The 19752-nt window shown below is 39.7% G+C and overlaps 1 protein-coding gene across 7 annotated transcripts in view; it reads left to right on the top strand.

The window, feature by feature from the left end:
• eys (EGF-like photoreceptor maintenance factor) overlaps positions 1–19752 on the top strand; it is a 149977-nt gene that overhangs the window by 119194 nt on the left and 11031 nt on the right. For all 7 annotated transcript variants that reach the window (XM_089011451.1, XM_089011450.1, XM_089011452.1 and 4 more), the window contains 2 exons: positions 6368–6585; positions 14467–14639. In XM_089011451.1, coding sequence (XP_088867577.1) covers positions 6368–6585; positions 14467–14639 — 391 coding nt within the window. The remainder of the gene's footprint in view (positions 1–6367; positions 6586–14466; positions 14640–19752) is intronic.

The raw sequence follows: 19752 nt of genomic DNA, 5'->3' as shown, positions 1-19752 counted from the left end.
ATAGTTGACCAACAGATGGCTGTGGTTTATTTTCTTGACATTAGGTTGGGTTGTTGTCACTTCTGTAACAGGTTTTGCTTTCCGCAGGTCGTTATTTAAGTTTCATCTTACTGAGAAGACGGCAACAATGGACATTCTGTATCGCTGTACCGTTTAGCACTGAAAACATAAAAAGGACAAAGACCAAAACTTCTATTTCGGACAGAAAGCGGGAAAAGTGTTCTACGGTGGTGGTGGTGAAGGTGGTGTGAAATCACATTAAAGAATTAGCCATCAGTACAAAGAACCGGAGTCCTCTGTTTGGAATGGCACATGGAGAGAATCTTATTTTGTACATACTGAAAATGGTATTGTACAAACACCTATCTCCAACAGCCTCAGGGAATGGAGCTTTATTCGATATTTAAAACTGAATTAAACAGTTTGAAAATGACTACTTGGCATTTTGAAAACAAAGAAAGCTCATGCCATTCAATGTTGCCAGCACCCTATTATGTGACTCTGACAAATGTTTTAACAAGTAAAGTAACAAGTCATCTGGCTGGTCTGCTTCATTAGTTTGATTAACAGCGCTCATATTTAATTTTAGGTGAATAATTTTCCTTTTCATTTTCAAAGGCACATAAAGGAGCTCGACCTTCCTGCAGGCTCAGTGTGCTGCACCGCTGTTAATGTGATTTATGGGTCTCTAATTTGAGGATTTTTTTATGTCTGTGTTAATATCATGTTGCACCACGGATAAAATAGTATTCAATGGTATCTTCAGATAAAAGCTTCTTTCGTTGTGTGGCCATGTTTTCAGTCATTTAAATAAATTCTGTAAATGAATGAAAAAGGATTTTACCCGTTCCTAACTAGTTCCCAAAATGGTGTTGGGTGTATCGCTATGAGTAAAAACTGCATTAGCCAAAATATTGTTGCTGGACATTACAGTGAGGGACTGGTTTGCACATCTTCCTCATAGTCCAAAAGATGTAGGTTTGAATCTGGATTCTGACTTTCCTGTGCTGAGTTTGCAGGTTCTCTCTGTTGACTCAAATCTGTCTTTTTTTTTTTGTCTTTGGACATACACATGGCTGAGGTTAAAGAGGAACAATGCTAATGCGATGGTGAGACCATAATGACATCAGAAAGGGTGGAAATATCCAACGGGTAAAGGGACAACTTTTAGAATACTGGTCTTGCACTTAAATCTCTCTGTGAATACATGTGCTCATGAATGAACCACCACGAAAGCAGGGGGTGCCCACTTGTAAACCTGGTTCAGTCTCAAAGTCAGTTTCCCGACAAATCTGCCCCCGGTTAAACAACATCTGAAGGGAGCGACTTCACTGCCAGCCACCCCACATAAATAACAGGAGGTAACTCCTGTCAAGGACAGGGGCTCCAGTCAACTTGTTTTAAAGACAGCATGCAATACTCTGTGTCCACTTACACACTCATGATTCTTACATGAGTACATTCTTCGGATGGATTCAGCTCAGAGACAAGTTAAGCACACTGAAATTGCGATCCGATGACATGACAGTTTGTTCTCAACGGGCAGCTCTCGTCTATCGTAATGCGCACTCCCCTTAGTCACTCCAAATGCATCAAGTCAAACCACTTTCAGGAACTGATTTACTAAAGATTTGCTGGAAGCAGGTCTAAAATTATTTTGACATTTCATCTATTCAGCAATGTTATTTTGGATCTAAGGGTGACTTGGAGGAAGACGCCGGCAAGCTAGGGCAAAACTTGCTTTCATATCTGGGTCATAATAATAATAATAATAATAATAATATAATAATAATAATAATAATAATAATAATAATAATAATAATAATAATAATAATAATAATAATAATACATTTTATTTTAAGCACCTTTAAAAGCTCTCAAGGACATTTCACAGTCACAGACAAGCATATATATTGTAATGAATAAAATACAATTACAAATAGAATACAATAAATAAAATACAATTATAAATAGAATCAAGAGAAAGAGCTACACAGAAAATGCAATCTTAAATAGGTGGGTTTTGAGATGGGATTTGAAGGTGGGAAGAGAATTGATGTGACAAATGTTGGGAGTAAGTGAGTTCCAGAGTTTGGGGGGCAGAGCAGCTGAAAGCTCTGTCCCCCGTCGTGCTGTGATGGGCAGGGGGGGCACGCAGAGGTGGAGGGAGGAAGAGGATCTGAGGGAACGAGAGGGAATAGAAATTTGAAGAAGGTCAGATAGTGTCACGTCCGCTCGAGGGGTAGTGACAGAACTCGAGGGATGACGGGAAGTAGTAAGGGTTGGATCCGAAATACACAGTGGAGACAGTGATTCAATAAAAGTCTTTACTGAGACACATCGGCAAAACAGGAAATCAGACAATGGAGGAGAACAGCGGCGTGCGGCTGGGTGACGGGGAACTTCAGAGAATACACCGGCGCAGACCGAACGGTAAGGGTGGCACAATTAAGGAAATGAGGAACAGGTGAGTGAGTCCGGAGAGCAGGGAGGGGAGGGGCCCGCTCCAGGAGCAGAGGAGGATGAGACAGGAGGGGAGGGGCACGCTCCTTGCGCTGACGAGGATGTGACAGATAGGTATGGGGGCAAGGTTATGGATAGCTTTAAATTTATGAAGAAGAATTTTAAAGTTGATTCTATATTTGACCGGAAGCCAGTGGAGCTCTTGGAGGACGGGGGTGATGTGGTGAAAGGATGAGGTTCTGGTGATGCTCCGGGCTGTAGAATTCTGGACGAGTTGAAGTTTGAGGAGAAGTTTCTGAGGGACACCAAGGAGAAGTGAATTGCAATAGTCAATCCGGGAGGTGACAAGCCTATGAACGAGGATAGCAGTGGTGTGAGGGCTGAGAGACCGGCGAAGACGATTGATATTGCGTAGGTGAAAGTACGCAGATCGGGTTATGTTATTTATATGGGAGTGGAAAGATAGTGTGCTGTCAAGGATTACACTTAGGCTTTTGACCTGATGGGAGGGAGAAACGGTTGAATTGTCAATAGTGTGAGAGAAACTGTTAGTTTATATATAAGCACAATGGGCCAATTGTCTTGTGCCGGTTTCTTCAAAGAAGTTTTTGGAGTGTATTGCCCCAAGTTTTAAAGGCTCGATGGATAAACGAGACAAGTTAAATTGGGCAAAAAAATGACTTTTCTGCAGTAGCTGGTTTCACAAAAATTCTCAGGGCAATGGATTTATTCTCTGGATGTTTGCATGCTCCTGCAGAACGTTTTGTTGACTTTGTAAATTTTCAAGTGGTGCATTTGTTGTGTCGATGACATCTGATGGCATTAAGCCATCATCTCAAAAGATTATTTGGCCATGCGCCTCGATGCCGCCCTCCGTTGCACCTCAGCAGAAACGCCAGCATCAAGTCATGATGAATGATTTTTCAGAGTCGAGGGTTATCATGTTCATAAAAAGTCCAATGTGACATGTTCGCACTGTTCAGCTCAGGAACATTTCATTCTGTAAAAATGCATCAATTCTCACAATGGTCTGTTTGTCTATAAAGATGTTTATCGTCAGTGAATGCATCAATTTTTTTCTTTTACCGAGACATATTCTGAAGGATGCTGCCAGTCAGATTTATTTTTATTGTTTGTGACATCCAGGCACTCACAACAACACAGTGATGCCAAACAAAACTTTCCTATAATGCATGAAATTAGAGATTGGAATTTTTCAAAAGTGTAAACCGCTAAAAATTTGCATTCATTGGTGTGATATTTTTTTATTTTTTTGTATTCATTATTCTCTGTCTGTTTTGGATTGCAGACTTCATAATCACCTCCCTTTACTGCCTTTCTCATTCATCATCTTAACTAAAAGAAGGATCAGGTTGTCTGGGGATGTCATTCACTTTAATTAACAAAAACACAAGTTAATGAGCGGCAGAGTGCCTTTTGAGCATCTTAATGTAAAAACGGGAATACATTTGTGCATTGCTGTTCAACTATTGTGAAGAAAAAGTCTCAATCATAAAAATTTCAAAATATACATGTTTATGTTTTACAAAAATGACGATGGGGTCTGATCTACAACTAGAAAAATTGACAATGGCCTTTATTAACAGAAAAAGACAATAGTCACTGTAGCCAAATCTTCCATTCAGTATTACAATTCTTGATCTTCCAAATGATTTGAGGGCTACATTGGAGCCAGTCACAAGAAGGAGTCATGTCATATCACTTATGACAAAACAAAACTCCTTTCAAATGAATTTCTTGAATCTTGGTCATTTCAGGACACAGAGACAACTCACTGGTCCTGTTCAGAGCAGTTTTTAGGGTGTTCTAGCACAAATTTAATGTAAAGCAATACATGAATGTTATCTAGTTTCTGGTTCTACCAAAAAATATGATGACAGATGAAATCTATTTTCTTTCTCAAGGTGAAAACAATTCAGGCTACCCTCTACCTATTTTAAGGACATTGTCAACTGCATGCCAAATGAGTGAGTGAGCGATTACACAATCACTGATCCGACAACCGCAGGTTGACTACACTCCATCAGTGCAAAGTATTCACATTTCTTGTTTTATTATTTTTTTTTTTCTTACATGCTGCGGCATCCCTGCAATGGAATTTCATAAGTCAGGGTTAGAGTTCAGAGTTCTGGAGATATCTGGATTTGATTGGATGAGCAAGTCAGCGGTGTGGACTTTGCAAGTGGTGAAAACGGGGGGAGTAAGTCAATTTTTGTTGGGACGCATGCAGAGGAATTAGATGACTGAAAATAAAGATGGAAGAGATCATCTAAGTCAACGCGTCTATCATCACCTTAGCGCAGGGGTCGAGAACCTTTTTGACTAAGAGAGCCATAAAAGTAAAATATAGAGATGTTTAGAAATGTTTTTCAGTGAGAGCCACATGCACGCGAGTGTGCGCGCGCGCGCACACATGCGGGGCGTGCGCCCACACATGTGGGGCGCGCGCACATACACGGGGCGCGCGCACACACACACACACACACACACACACACACACACACACACACACACACACACACACACATGCACGCGCGGCCACTTTTCAACAAAATGTCAGAATGTATTATTTAAAATAACTTTGTGATAGTACTCACCGTTAACAGGAATGGTTTTCTGTTCCTCGTGATTGGTAAAAACCCAGGCAAATGATTGGAATGAAATTCAACTTGCCGGTCCAGAGGTGAAGTTACTGCTAGCTAGCCTGCACACGGCTCATAAGCTTCCACACTTGCTATGTGCAATATACTTCGCGCAGAAGTGGATTGATGCTAACGTTAACATGGGGCTTTTTAAAATGTCACTGACATTCAACTGTTTCATCGATGGAATTGTTTCATTGCTAATTAGAATCAGAACATTTTCTCTCTGCAAAGGCGATTGCTCCGGTGCATTCTAGCAGAAGTGCACTCGTTGTGCTCAGTTAAAGGGGCGTTTACCTTTTTCAACATGACGGCCATTATCATCCAATCAAGATGGCGCTTTCGGCCAACCTAGGTCAATGTCATCCAATCAAAATTGTGCTTTCCGCCATCTGCAGCCCCAACGGGAAATGAACAGCGAAAAAAACGAGATGTGTTTAGTTTTATCGGTGATCCATATGCAATCATCAAAAGAGCCATATATGGCTCGCGAGCCATAGGTTCCCGACCCCTTAGCGTCAACTACGAAAAAAAAAATGTTGTTCCATCCCACACAAGTCTATTGTTATGAGCTTCAAACTAATAGGACTGATGATCATTTGAATAGTCTGCATCCTGTAGAAGAGACTCATTTGCCGCTGTCCCTCAAAACACATATTTCACTGTTTCAGACCACACCTATCCCCCATTCACTTTGTCCTCGGGATGATGGCAAACACATTGAATAAGAAGGCTGTTGATTTTTCAAATTAATTTACTGATGCAAACTCAAAGGCAAGACATAAAACATAATAATGGGAATGTTATTCTGATGGCCTCCTCAAAAGCCTCGGAGAAATTCACAACTCACATCAGTCCAACTGAATAACAGCTTCTCAATAGTTAACAATAGTTAATGTCCTCATCTAAAACCCATAATTTATCGAATATGTGACAGAAATGTTTGCATTTGTGTTTTATATACTTTTCCAACAATCTACTTATCAAATGTGCCAATCGCTTGACCAAGATGACTTATTACACATAATGGACTCTTACAGCAACATAAAATGCAATCACCTCCTTCTTCATATCAGTATCAATCTGCAATGTATGACAATAAAGAAGTAATGAAGAGAAGACGAAATGAACATCAAGGGTTACACAAGTGTGCCAAATGTAAATGATAGGAGAGAGGGAGTGATCTTTTGCTCTGATTGTTTTGTTTATTTTTTTTATTTATTGATTGATTCATCTTTCAGGGAACATTTGGGCCAATTTTCCTTGGGCTTGCATCCTCCCGTTGGGAATTGCATGACGGGCTTGCAAAAGGAGGATTTATTGGATGCATCCGGCAACTTCAGGTCAACTCAAAGGAGATTTTCCTGGTGGGTGAGGCCGTGAGAGGGAGAAACATAAAGAACTGTGACCCACCTGTATGCCAGCACCTTCCCTGTCGCAACGGAGGGACCTGTGTTAGGTAATTACTCAGCCGCTTTTGCAAGTGAAAGCCGCTTTGTCAATCGATACAAAATTAAACTTCAATTAACCAATTATCCACATTCATCAATTCCATTTACACACATTTGCGTGTCTTATAACGATAACGCAAATGTGCGGATGTGGAAGAGAAAAAACATTGCCTCTTTAAATTTCTTGGCACACACTCCTCCTTTAACGTTTGTCCAAATCAGCCAAGTGTGTAAATTGCTTGACTTTGCTACAGGAGAACTGCCCGCCGTAAAGCATTGACATCTGTCGAGACCAAACCACCTTTTGTCTTTCCTTTTCCAGGAAAAATATAAAAATCCAATCCAAAAGAAGACGGTTCACTTAACTTTCTCCATCCACGGCAAATACTTTTAGATCATACATTTTTATACAGTATCAATTGAGAGGCTTAACATTTATAAGCACATTTGATATACAGTAAAGTCTCGTTATATCGATATTCAAGGGAGTCCGAAAAAATATCGATATAACCGGGACTATCGATATATCCGACCCTGTTTGCATGTAATTTTCTCCGTGCGTGCATAGAAATAGTATCGATATAACCGGGACTATCGATATATCCGATATCGATATAACGAGACTTTACTGTAATAACATTTTTTTTAATCATCTCACACTCATGAAGGCTCCTGAGCTCGAGTCTTCTTCTTTTCCTTTCGGCTTTTCCGTTCGGCTTTTCCCTTCAAGGGGTCGCCACAGCAAATCAGTGTCCTCGATCTTTAGAGGTTTGATCCGCATGTTTGTTTTGGCCAAACTTTTACGTCGAATGCCCTTCCTCACACAACCGTCTGTATTTATCCGGGCTTGGGACCAGCACAAGAAGACATATGTCCCTTTGTGGCTACAGAACAAGCAATATTACACACGTGTGTGTGTGCCGATTACAACATCGTAATCGGCACAGCAACATTCAAAAAAGCAAAAACTATACTCACCATTTAATGACAATTATCTGATCTTACTGTGAAATGGGCATTGAGTGATTGTACTTAACTGTGCTCAAAAACTGGAACATGCGTTAATTAAGACCACAATCCTCAACTACTTAAAATACTGACAATGGAGCACAAGTTTCAAGTTAATTTAATTGCCCAGTGGCAAAAAATAAATAAATCAGTAAAGCATCATTATTTACAGCAAATGAATTACACACAAAATAGACAGGGGGAAAATTTTGAATATGTTTTAAGTGTAATATGAATATGTTCTGTTTTCCTTAGTCCTCCTTGAAAGTTATACACATTTCCGCCATATTGCAGGCAGGACAACATTTTAAAATGTCTGAGACCCACCAAAACTTTTTGGTTAAAAACGTTGAATTTTGAAGGGAGGTAATAGTAATAGCAGCATCTTGATCACAGGTCTGTACATTGACTAAATATACTGTAATATGTTTTGGGGTTACAATTTTGGCTTTCCAATATGTAAATGATACTCCATTTTCCTTGACACATTCTAAATTTTACAGTGAGTTAGTGCATAGTCTATAGGTGACATATAATGGTGTTATAAAATGACACTATTTTTCACATTTAAGAAGAGCTTGACTCATTCTCCAAGCATATCATTTATATTCGGATGATAACATGAGATATTTTGAATATAAAAAGGTGAAAAAGTGAGTTGACATTAATTTCATAAATTATCTTTAATGTGATTCCATCTGCCTTTGTGTTTAGCCATCTCAGCTCATCAGAACACGATCACACTCACTTGCCAGCAATTTTGACCCTCTTTGTTAGTCTGCACAGATGACCTATGACGCTCTTTCCCCTTGGCTAATCCAGAATATAGGTTCTTTAAATGAGTTGTTCATTGTTATTACACTGTCTATTAACATTTGCATTTGTTTAACGGGAAATGAAAGTGGGCACCCTGATTATTGTGATAAGAAAATGTTCGGAGAATACCAAATAGGATGGGATGGCGTTGTGGTACTCGTCGTGGTTTGTCATGTGTTCAAGTGGCGGTCTCGCAATTACCTCAGTGTGATGGATGCACATGAATGCAGTTGCTTGTACAACACGTATCATACAGGGGTCAGTCAGAGTTCACAGAGCTCTCTTACTCGCCTTTGGCTGCACTGCTGTGAGACAATCGGATGACAAAGCGGTTTCACCTGATCCGAGGTTGTTTATTCCATATCAATGTCAAACCAGAGTATATTCTGTTGTGGGCATATTTGCATATCTTTTTTTTTGGTCCCGTCATCGTGAACTGCCTCAGGCATTCTGGTGTCTGACGCGTGACATTTATGAATCTCATCTTTAATCCATTGGACACCCATTGGATGTACCGGAAATAAAAACAGAACTACTGTGTGATCTATGAAAATACGTTATATGTAAGCAAAACATAATTTATTCACTGTGACGGTTTAGATATTTGCCATTTTCTGTTAAAGCAAAAACGGCAGAATTTGACTAGTTGCTATATGACAACTCACCACAGCTAACTCTAATGATCGAGAACAAGGTACTGGGTCGCGATTGACTCCCACATGTTTCCTGTCTGTACGCGTCCTGCTGGGGGACCGGCTGTTGATGTTGGTACGTTTGTGTGGGCATGCAGGAGCAGGTGGCTGCATCTTTCACTGTTGCTGTCTTTTGTTAAAGCACAATAGCATGATAAAAAAATCATTACATAGTTGTGCCTGATGGTTTGAGCAACTGCCACACAGTCAAGGGGTCCTGGTTTGAATATCAGTTGTATTCGATTCCTACCACACTTGCGAAACGTGTTCAATTCAATACACTAAATTTGTCACTCATATATGTGAACATACATGTGAATGTTTATACAGGCAGTAAGTTTGTATTGTAGCATAGAGATGGATAACTGTCGCCTGCCCCCTCAGTGGCCCCTTGCTTGATTAAAAGATAAAGAATTAAACTCGGCGGGGGTGTAAATTTGATCAGAAAATGAATGGATGGATGTTTTTTGTCATCTTTGTTTTGGGGTTTTCTATAGAAACTATATGTACATTACATGGATAGAGAAATGCGTGATGAAAAATGAAATACATTAAGAGCATGTGTTTGGTAAATATTTGATCCATATTTAAAGCACATATTTTCATTTGGATGGGAAGTATGTGTGGTCCTATGTGGTAGCCCACGAGCGTTAATGAGAAAATATCCATCATTTACCTCCCTACTGTACAGTGACACGCGATTGATCGGTCAGCTTGGACTAGCTCCAGTTACCTGTGTCCCAAATAAAACCACTTACGAGAAAAGGGATGCATGGATGATTTTTTTGACACGATTGTGCACATTCTAAAATGATTTGCACCTTGTCATCCAGCCTGTGAATTGTAAAAATGTGCAGTATTCTTGCATTTTATCATCTTGATCAAAAGTGTTGCAACCAGCAGTTGTGTGTGTGTGTGTGTGTGTGTGTTTTTTTTGTTTTATCAATGTATAAAGTTAGGAAAAGGGTTGCCAACAACAGTTTTCTGCTTGCTGCCTGGCAACTTGCTGAGGTCCAGCCATCCCACATTAAACGTTTTTTTATAAGCAGTTAGCAGTAATTGGACAAAGCACACATAAAGTATGATTTGTAAAGTTAACACGCACTCACCCTTTGATTTTTCTGACCTCACACTGGGAAGAGCTTAAATTTTACTTTTTTTGCTCTTAAAACTCACAGTCGGCAACTATAATGTGTGCCTCCTAATAAGATAATTAAGCATATTACCCAGTTGATGTCACACGGTGCCTTGGTCATGTGCTTATTAGCGCTATAGTTGTTCTCTGCTAAAATATCCATAAAAGCTAGTGAGTATCCCATTTACCCATTTGAGTGTCCAATTGATTCGCTTAGTTATTCGTTGTAGAAGATAAGAATGCAGCGAGGAGGAAAAACAATGAATGTTATGTGGAGCCCGTATATCCCAAATATTCAGATGGTAAATTGAATTACTTTTTCTTCTTTTGACTGTGACAACATTTTGTTCAAGTTTATTATTCGGTTCAATGAATTATTGTTTTGGGTTGCGGAAGGGGGAAGGTTGCACCGAATTTACTTTTAAAATGAAATGTGTCCTTTCTTTGCGAGGTTTGTTGAGAATAAGGAAATATTTCAGAAGTTATATGGATTTGGTTCAGATTAGCAGCCGCAATAAAAGGGAGCACAAACATCCATCATTCCATCCATTTTTTTAATCTGCTTATCGTTAGTTTCGCGGGTATACTGCAGCATGTTGTCCTCACAGTGCAATGGTTCAGGTTTCGATTCGGGGTCTGACCTTTCTGTGCTGCATTTGCATGTTCTCCCTGTGCCTGCAGGTGTCCTCCCTCATTCCAAAAACATTCATGGCATGTTCATAGAACACTCGCACCGTATCTTTAACCCAATGACTTCCAGACAATTAAAAACATTCGGACGTTCATGAAACATGACAACAGCATGAAATCAACTTTTCATGGCTTAATGAAATAGGTTGGAAATGCATTTTTACACATATTAAGTCCCCCCTCTCAACGAGAAGAATGTCATATTGAGACATGTGCGTCCTTTGATTTTTATTTTTATTTTCTGTATGCAGAAAAAAAACATTTGGACACTAGTCTCGATATGAACAGAGAGTGGTCGCAATGAATGAATAATGTCTGGTCCTTGAAGAAAGTCCTTTTATTTTCCTATTTCCTTAAAGGAATCACATATGAGTGATGCTTTGCTTTGACAGTGTGCTTCAAATGACCCCGTCGGAGGTTGAGCAGACGTTGCCCTTCGTCACTACCGGGCGAGCCAAAACTGACTGGATGAGGTCAGGGAAATGTTGTTGAGCCGTCTGCTCAAACAGGAACCTGACTACATCAGATGAACGTTGCATCTAAATTCAAGTTCTACTTTTATTCCTTGCCACATATTAAAATTCAGTGAGGAAAGAACAAGGTGATGTTGAAATGATTTATCCTCCCGCCGCTTGCCGTAGCCCCCAATTGTCGTGGTATACCGCTGTCTGTTTACATTAATGGGGGGCAAGTGTTTCATACCGAAGCAGCTCTTGTCTTTGAATGATATCAACTAGAAACATTGATTCAGTTTTATTTTTAACGAATGATAATGTGGACGAACTGCATCTTCCAGATGACTAACGTGACAGCAGAACCTCATCAGCAGCTTCCTGTAGATGAGTGTTTTCATATCAACAAGCACTTTAAAACAAGTGCTCTGTACATAATTTCCTGGCTGTTGTCAACATATCTTATTGTTCCTATTTCTTTTATACTGCATGAAGGGATACACTGTCAAGAAATTCTCAATAAAATAACACTTGAATACTGGGATCAGGGACATGACTTATTTACTGCCATTGTACAGTGCACCTACCGTACTTTCGTTTGAATGTATCGCACTTTATTTTGAATTATCATAGGATAGCAGTGGATATGGGAAATTTGATACCCCATCTAGTCTGATTTATTTTAACAATATACCACTGTTTTTTGGATTGTGATAGATCAAAAAAGTAAAAAAACTAAGGCGCTGAAGATGGTAGATCGTGTGTCGCGATGCTCCTACCGCTTCAGCTTTATTTTTTTATTCACTGTGATTCATGCTATTCGAACTGAGTCTCTCCTGGTAAGTCTCGAATTTGGATCTCAAAATGGACAGTGATTTTAAATTGGACTGCGTACATCCTGAGCCATGGCTCCTCCATGCTTTAGCGTTGCTTATATATTACTTACATTGTGGACAGTGTGCTCGAACCTGAAGTCGATTACAGAGCATTCAGCAATGTGCCGTAGCAGCTTGTAGCGTACCTGCAACGGACTATTTCGAGGTGTTGATGAGGAGTGGGGCAGGAGCAATGTTGTAAAGATTGACTGTTTTGTATCTGACAAAACAGCACAACCTCAGTCTTCATGATGTTAAATTGCAGTTTGTTATTCATAACCAAGCATCAACAGTTAATTTAGTTCAGTAACGTTAGCATTGGCAGAGATCCTCTTCTCCCTGTAACGTCTAAGTGAATCACTAAATAACTTTTTTAAGGTTTTTCGATTGTTGCTTGAACATATTTAGGTTAGTCTGCAAAAAATGCCCCTATTTCATCATCAAAGTGGCCGCCAGAGGCGAATATAAGCAACTATGAGTTACCACAGAAATCAGGTTTGGAGCAGGCCAATTAAAATTAAAGTGTTTTCAGACTGGCTTGTCCTGCTCAGCATAGTGCACTTCCAAACACAAAATGTCATACATGCAGAGTTCCGTATTGTGGCGATTTATTTTGGCTTCAATTGAGGTAATGCATTTCTTCAACTTCAACAAGCAAAAGTCATGAATATGAGTAATTTTTGGTTGTTTTCTCTTCTTTTGATTAGTCAATTGGGGAAGGGTATTTTTAAGATCGTGACCCTGTTACATTGTTTATGCTAGGTTTACATGATTTTCCCAATGGTCAAGGTAATATCCTTTTCAGGCCTCCATTTGACAAAAGTGGATGGCCACAAAGTTGCTCCATGTTTCATCCAGAAAGACTTGACAGAATATGAGAAGTGTGAGGGACCACATGAGGAAATGATGGGCCGAGGGGGAACGTACCGACATCCATCAGGACTCTGGACTGAGACCAATTTGGGCGCACAGGCAACCTAATTTCTCAACAGTACTATCAAAAAAAAAGGGGGGGGGGTGCACTTGTACCACCAGCCTTTCAAAAGTTGGGAATTGCTTTTCAAATTAAGTATTTTATGTTGACTAAATTGTTCGTCACTCATTTACCAGTAAATACTAAAATTTTGTCAAGATAAAAATCGAAGTGTTGAATGTGATGCAGTCAAATGTTAGGCTGTCTACCGTGGCCATTCAAAACATAGTGTATGAATAGCATTAAATGAGAGATTCCCGACAGGAAACATATCCTGAACATAGGGGTGAACATCGGGGTCAATTCAGGATTAGAATCATGTGACCTTGCATCAGTGTGGAAATTATGTCAGCCAATCGCAAGATCAGCGACCAGTCGTTTTTTACCCAGTCAAAACTTCATGATATGTCCTTTTACAGTAGATGACTGTGGTGTGCGAACCCTTTTGTAGCTCATTTCTCAGGATTTTGCTATGGGGAATCAATCGATTCTTGGAACTCATCAGATGACATTCAAAGGAATGTACCGGTACCTGTCTTACTAGAAGACACAATTGATCTTTGTGACAAATTTACATCTGTAATATTTGAAAACTGAATGTGCACTACTGCGGGAGCAAAAGTATGTGGTTGCGTATCACTGCATCTTACAAACGGGCACTAATAATCATTTCTTTTGTAGAAGACACGGTTTCATTTCTAACAATGCACTACGCAAGTGACATTACGTAAATATTTCATTTCTGGAAGGCACTTTCTCAAGGAGCAAAACACGCCCTGCAAAGTTTCTGCACCAAGCACATGATTAATTTATGGCCCTGAAACATACCAGTGCCCCCTCTGTCTGTGACTGTATACCATTGGTACAAGTCTCTTCTGCCACCATATTACTTTGACTGTTGCTTTGTCTTCTTGCCAAGAAAGGACTATTTGGTGCGGAATGATGTGGTCGTGTGTATTCTGATGCAGACAGTCAGAATGAGTGTTTTCACCCATTGGCTTTGGTGGTTTGTGTGTTGGTGTGCAGGATGACTGAAAAAATCAGGATTCCCACCCATTATAGCCAGTCTCATGGATCACACACACACACACACACACACACACACACACACACACACACACACACACGCACACACACACACACACACACACACACACACACACACACACACACACACACGTCCACATCATGTTTTGGCTCTTAGTTTAATTACAGTATGTGTCCCTGTGTGTCTGTGCACCATTCTAGCGATTCAGAGGACTGGTTCTGCAAGTGCCCCCCACTTTACACTGGCCAGCTGTGCCAGTTTATGACCTGTGACAGCAACCCCTGCAGTCACGGAGCAACATGTATGCCAAAGTCGCCACTGGAGGCAGTTTGTCTTTGTCCTTATGGAAGACAAGGCCTACTTTGTGAGGAAGGTAAGTCGATTTGAATAATAAGATTCAGAAGACAGAAACTCGGTCGTATGCGTGCCAGGCTTGTGGTTGGTACTGTCATTTTGTTAATGCACAGCCATTACTTTTCCTTCTGCAGCTTTAGTTGTTCTTTCCCAGTTGATTATTAGTTTAAATGTTCTTCTGGGATTGGGGTTTGTCTTTGCTATGAACTGTCTGAAATGATTTTGTCTGTGAAGGCCTTTACATGTTGTATTTTTAATTGTGAAGCAGATTTAGTGACCATGTTTTTAAATCTGTTAAGCTGCCGACCTAATTTGACATTTCATCACCAGTGATGCCTGCAATTGTTTTGGTTGTGACATGCTTTTATATGCTTGCATAGCATGATCTTTAGTTTTTTACATCCACAGCCAACTTTTTTTCAGCGTCGAGACAAGTGCCCAAGCTGAAAACAGCTGTCATATGAACTAACGTCTAAAGCGGGACCCATTTTTAGTTTACAGTTAAGAACGATGCCCCGAAAACAGTCCCTTTTCACAGCGTTCCCATCAGAGCAGTGTATATTTTGCAGCTTTATTAAGGGACCCATCTGCAAACAGTTGGTGAATGGGAGCCTTGAGCAGTTGGTAGAGTGAGGTTCTGTTGAAAAGTAAAATGATTAATGGAACTAAATAGTGCAGAGGATGTAGAAATGTGGTGTTCCTCTAGCAATAAAGTTGGATAATCAAAGCAAAACTCACGGCGGATTAGCTGAATCTTTCAAAGGATAATTCAAAGATTGTATTGACTTTAACACAACTTTGTTTCGCAACAGTTTTGCGCTAAAAAAGAAAGATACTGTAGTTATATTTTTTTAAACTATTCATTTGCTTAAGACGTGTTTGTTTTGAGAATCCTCTAGAAAAAAATCTGCCAAAAAAATCAAGAAGTCTGTCTTCTGCCCTGACCAATAGCTTAACAATCTTCCAATAAAAAACACGAAGATGAGAATCCACCCTTTAGTATTTTTATGGAAGTGTTTCTTGTAAAACTGCATACAAACAGAAAAAACAATAAGAATGTTGTACAGCAATCAATTATACATATAAAATTAATGAAACAGGCCTATTCTCTAGCTCAGTCATTTTCAACCACTGTGCCGCGGCACACTGTGCCGTGAGAGATCGTCAGGTGTGGCGTGAGAACTATTCAATACCCTTTTCAAATTTAAAATTTTACAAACATTTATTAATAATTTTCTGCCAATATTATGTCATTGTCCTGTGTCCGTGCTAAAAAGACTGGGAGGGTAATTTAATATTCGTCCGTGTGGCAACACGTCACTGATTGCCTCTTTCCTGCGAGATGGTTCGTAGTGTGCCGCAAAAAAATTCCAATGTAAAAGATGTGCCCTGGTTCAAAAAAGGTTGAAAAACACTGCTCTAGCTCATTCAACGATTCTATGGAAAGCTTAACTGATGTAGGCTTAGAAATAACTTGCACAACAAACAATAAAATGTATAATGGTGTAAATGTACTTACAGATTGTGCCTAAACAAGTCAAAACAAAGAGGATGGACATGAATGTAATCACACCTCTCCACAGTTAGATTTCAAAATGGCTACTCCACAACGTTTTTGAGTGGTTTTAACTATTTCCACCACTAGGGGGCACTGTGCTGCATTGTAACGCAATTACTGGAGGCAGAACAGTCTGGTTTTCAGAAGCAAAGGTTTTGCATGACTAAACTAAAGAGTAGCAGGGTGCTTGGCATATGCTCCAGCACCCACGTGCCAGACACAGCAATTCAACCATCCAGTGCAGCATCAAGCCTGCGCCTGACATTTGAATCCTGCCAACATCCGATAAGATCAGCACAATCACAGCTGATCACTCCCAAGGGGCTTGCTCCGTGCTCGTCTCAAGGCCACAGAGCCCGTTTCCTCATTCACAATATGGACTACACTTTTAATAATTGAGTCCAACTGTTGTTCGTGCCGTGTTTACTCATTGTTGTGTGTGATATTCAAACCTTTGTACAGACCAATGTCAAAGAATGACCCCAGCGCAATCTTGATCTTAAAGGGTACTGTTGTGAAATTGTCATACACGTACAATTATTGACAGTTACTTGGAGCAGAGTGGACAGGAAGAAGTGTGGGGGGTTCACAGGGCAAGTAACCAAACTAAGCCATAGTCAAAGATCAGTTTATGTTCCTTTACGGCAAGGGTGTCAAAGTCATTTTTTGCCGCGGGCCACAATGTAGTTATGGTTTCCTCTCGTGGGCCGTTATGAATTTGGGGAACCCATTAGAATGTTTAAATCCCTTCAAATATTACATACAGAGCACACAGCAAATTAATGAATAACTCGTTTTCAAATCTGAAGTCAAGAATAATGACTTTTATTGTGGATGACATCCAAAAATATGAAATTTTGGCTCAGATTTTAGCAATCATCATGGAATTTAACAAATTTGATTTGCTTTCGCGGTCCGAAAAAAAATGATGTGGCGGGCCGGATTCGGCCCGCGGGCCTTGACTTTGACACCTGTGCTTTACGGCATTGCGGCAATCACACTGGATTTTGTACCCCTTAGGGATGATTGTTCTTTGTGAAAACACAAACTTTTTCGTTTTAAAGGGTGGCTAAGTTAGATGTGTTAAAGAGTCGAGCGAACGCTGGTGCGTGTGGCTGCCGCTGCTCACCTGCAGAAAAAAATATCCTGTGACTGTAAAGTGTCCTTGAGAGTTTTGAAAGGCGCTTATAAATGAAATGTATTATTATTATTATTATAAAAGCGAGTAACCAAAGTTGTCTTCTACAGTGCAATTTCCTCAGCTGCTGTCAAAAGTGCTTTTAAATTGAGACGTTACTCTCTTAGCAGCTAGGAGACCAAATGCAACGAAAGACCAGGAAGTGCAACCAATGTCAGAGTACCTTTGTGGAGTTTTATGAAAAATTCAGGGATATTTGGGTTGACTTTGCTAAGAATTAGAAATTACTCAATTTTTTTTTAATCACAATTAATTATTAAGTGCTTTCTTTTGCATCTTTGTAGTGTTCCGTTGAGGTTAAACATGGAGGCAATATATATATAATATATATATTTTTTATGTCCTGGTTATGATTTGGGTGCCGAAGGGCATTCAACAGTGTACAGTGTGCACTCGCATTTCTCCAATACGAACTTTTGTACGGCCATTGATCCTGGTGTTCACTTTTTCTATTGAGCAAACACGTGACGCAATAACAGCAATAACAGTATGTAAACCTCTCAAGAAAAACACTTTTCAGGTCTCCTGACAATCACCTTTCGCCAATCGAAAAATGAATAGCATGGATGGCACAAAAAGGTACCGTGTTTAAATAGCTCCATTATTCACCGAGGTCAACTGGAATGCAATCAAACCTTTCAAAAAATAACATTGTCATGTTTACATGAGATGAAGCACTAAATGTAGAAAACATGGTGACATGTCTGACATCAACTCAAATAATATACAGTATGTCAAAATCAGTGGCGTCAAAGACTGCAAAGCCTTCTCTGCTGGCCTAAAAATATGTGAATCATAGATTGATGTTCGTTGTACTAAGTTCATCCTGTCTACTTGATATCTAATTTTAAGCAGATTCTTTACTTACAGACAGTGTAGGTGTTTCAAATAGCTGATGAAGGCGGAAGTAGTCGCTGAAACATGTCAGCTATTTGAAACACCTACACTGTCTGTAAGTAAAGAATCTGCTTAAAAATGGATTGATGTTAATGTTTTGTCCATGAATTCTTATTAAATAATTCTAAATTGTCTTTCAGCTTCCTTTCTGTTGCGCTGCTTCCAGACGTGCGCTTTCGTATTTAAGCATTTAACCAATCACATTTCAGTCAATTTTTGTTACCAGGCTCAGAAATTTACCTGGACGCCTTCACAATAAGTTCTGTGGGCTCCGTAGAATAAAAATCAATGGCGATAAAACAGTTGTTTTAACCGTCAACATATCAGGGATAATACTAGTGGGACTCAATCTGCGGTACATATGCAACTAAAAGCTAGCAACCATGCACTTGACGACAGTGAGGTTCAAATCTTAGTGAAAGAAAATAGATGGTTAGAAAGGGGAGTAAAAGAAGCTATTTTCATGAAACAGGAAAACCATTCACTAAATCGCCATAGTGGGGTGAGGTTTAATTTGGATCGTTCATACAACAGACTTCTTCGGCAACATAAGCTAAGTTATGCTGATGAGGTGATACCAGAGCAAATGGGGCAATCAGGCCAGTCGTATACCCCATTATCAGCCAGGACAATAGAAGTAATCAGTCATGACAATAGAAGTAATCAGTGTAGCCTCAGGGAATAGTCCTCTGCTTCCCCCAACCTGAGAGCAGGGACCTATCATAGCAGTGTCCGGCACGCCACGGCTGGACAGTAGGGATATATATATATATATATATATATATGGCCAAAACTACCAGCAAAAAAAGTAGATCACTGACAAAGCCTCTTGGATAACAAGCAAAACGTCTGACACCTTCAAAGAAGTACAGATGACGGCTGAAGAAACCTTCTCATCGATGGACCACTCCTGTACGACTGAGAGCTTACACAGACATCTATTTTAAAATGTGTATTTTTTTGGACAAAAGGTGTGTTGTTATTATTTTATTGCTCCTGCTATTTTGTATGATGACCTTGCAAACACAACAGCTCATTCACCATGCTGTTATCAATAGTGTGAATATTATGATGCGACATACGAAAAACGATGTCATAGTCTTAGTGGAGACTCACAACATCCAAATATCCAGACGTGGTCCTTTAAAAATAAATAAATAAAGCGCCAGTCGCAACTCGTTAATTGCGCAAAATGGGAGCAACACGGTGCTATTTGTCTCCTTTTATGGAGAGGCGATTCAAAGAAACAGTAAGCAAATAGGACACTTAGTGGGGATGATGAGGCTTTATAAATAATTTATGTGCATGAGGGGGACAATGGCATAGCAGAGTTTTAAGCCTGTTTTTCTGTCACTGCCACCATGATGTGTATCTTCCAGTTTTGTGTTCAGTGAATAAATGTTCTCTAAACATCATGGAACTTAACATTTGATCCAATGTGCAAAATCAAATGCGGAGTTTCAATAACAATAGTAATGA

This window comes from Hippocampus bargibanti, linkage group LG13 (genome assembly GCF_051943395.1).
Source record: "Hippocampus bargibanti isolate YZ-2025 linkage group LG13, ASM5194339v1, whole genome shotgun sequence".
NCBI classification, from domain to species: domain Eukaryota; kingdom Metazoa; phylum Chordata; class Actinopteri; order Syngnathiformes; family Syngnathidae; genus Hippocampus; species Hippocampus bargibanti.
This window is presented reverse-complemented; position numbering and strand designations above follow the sequence as displayed.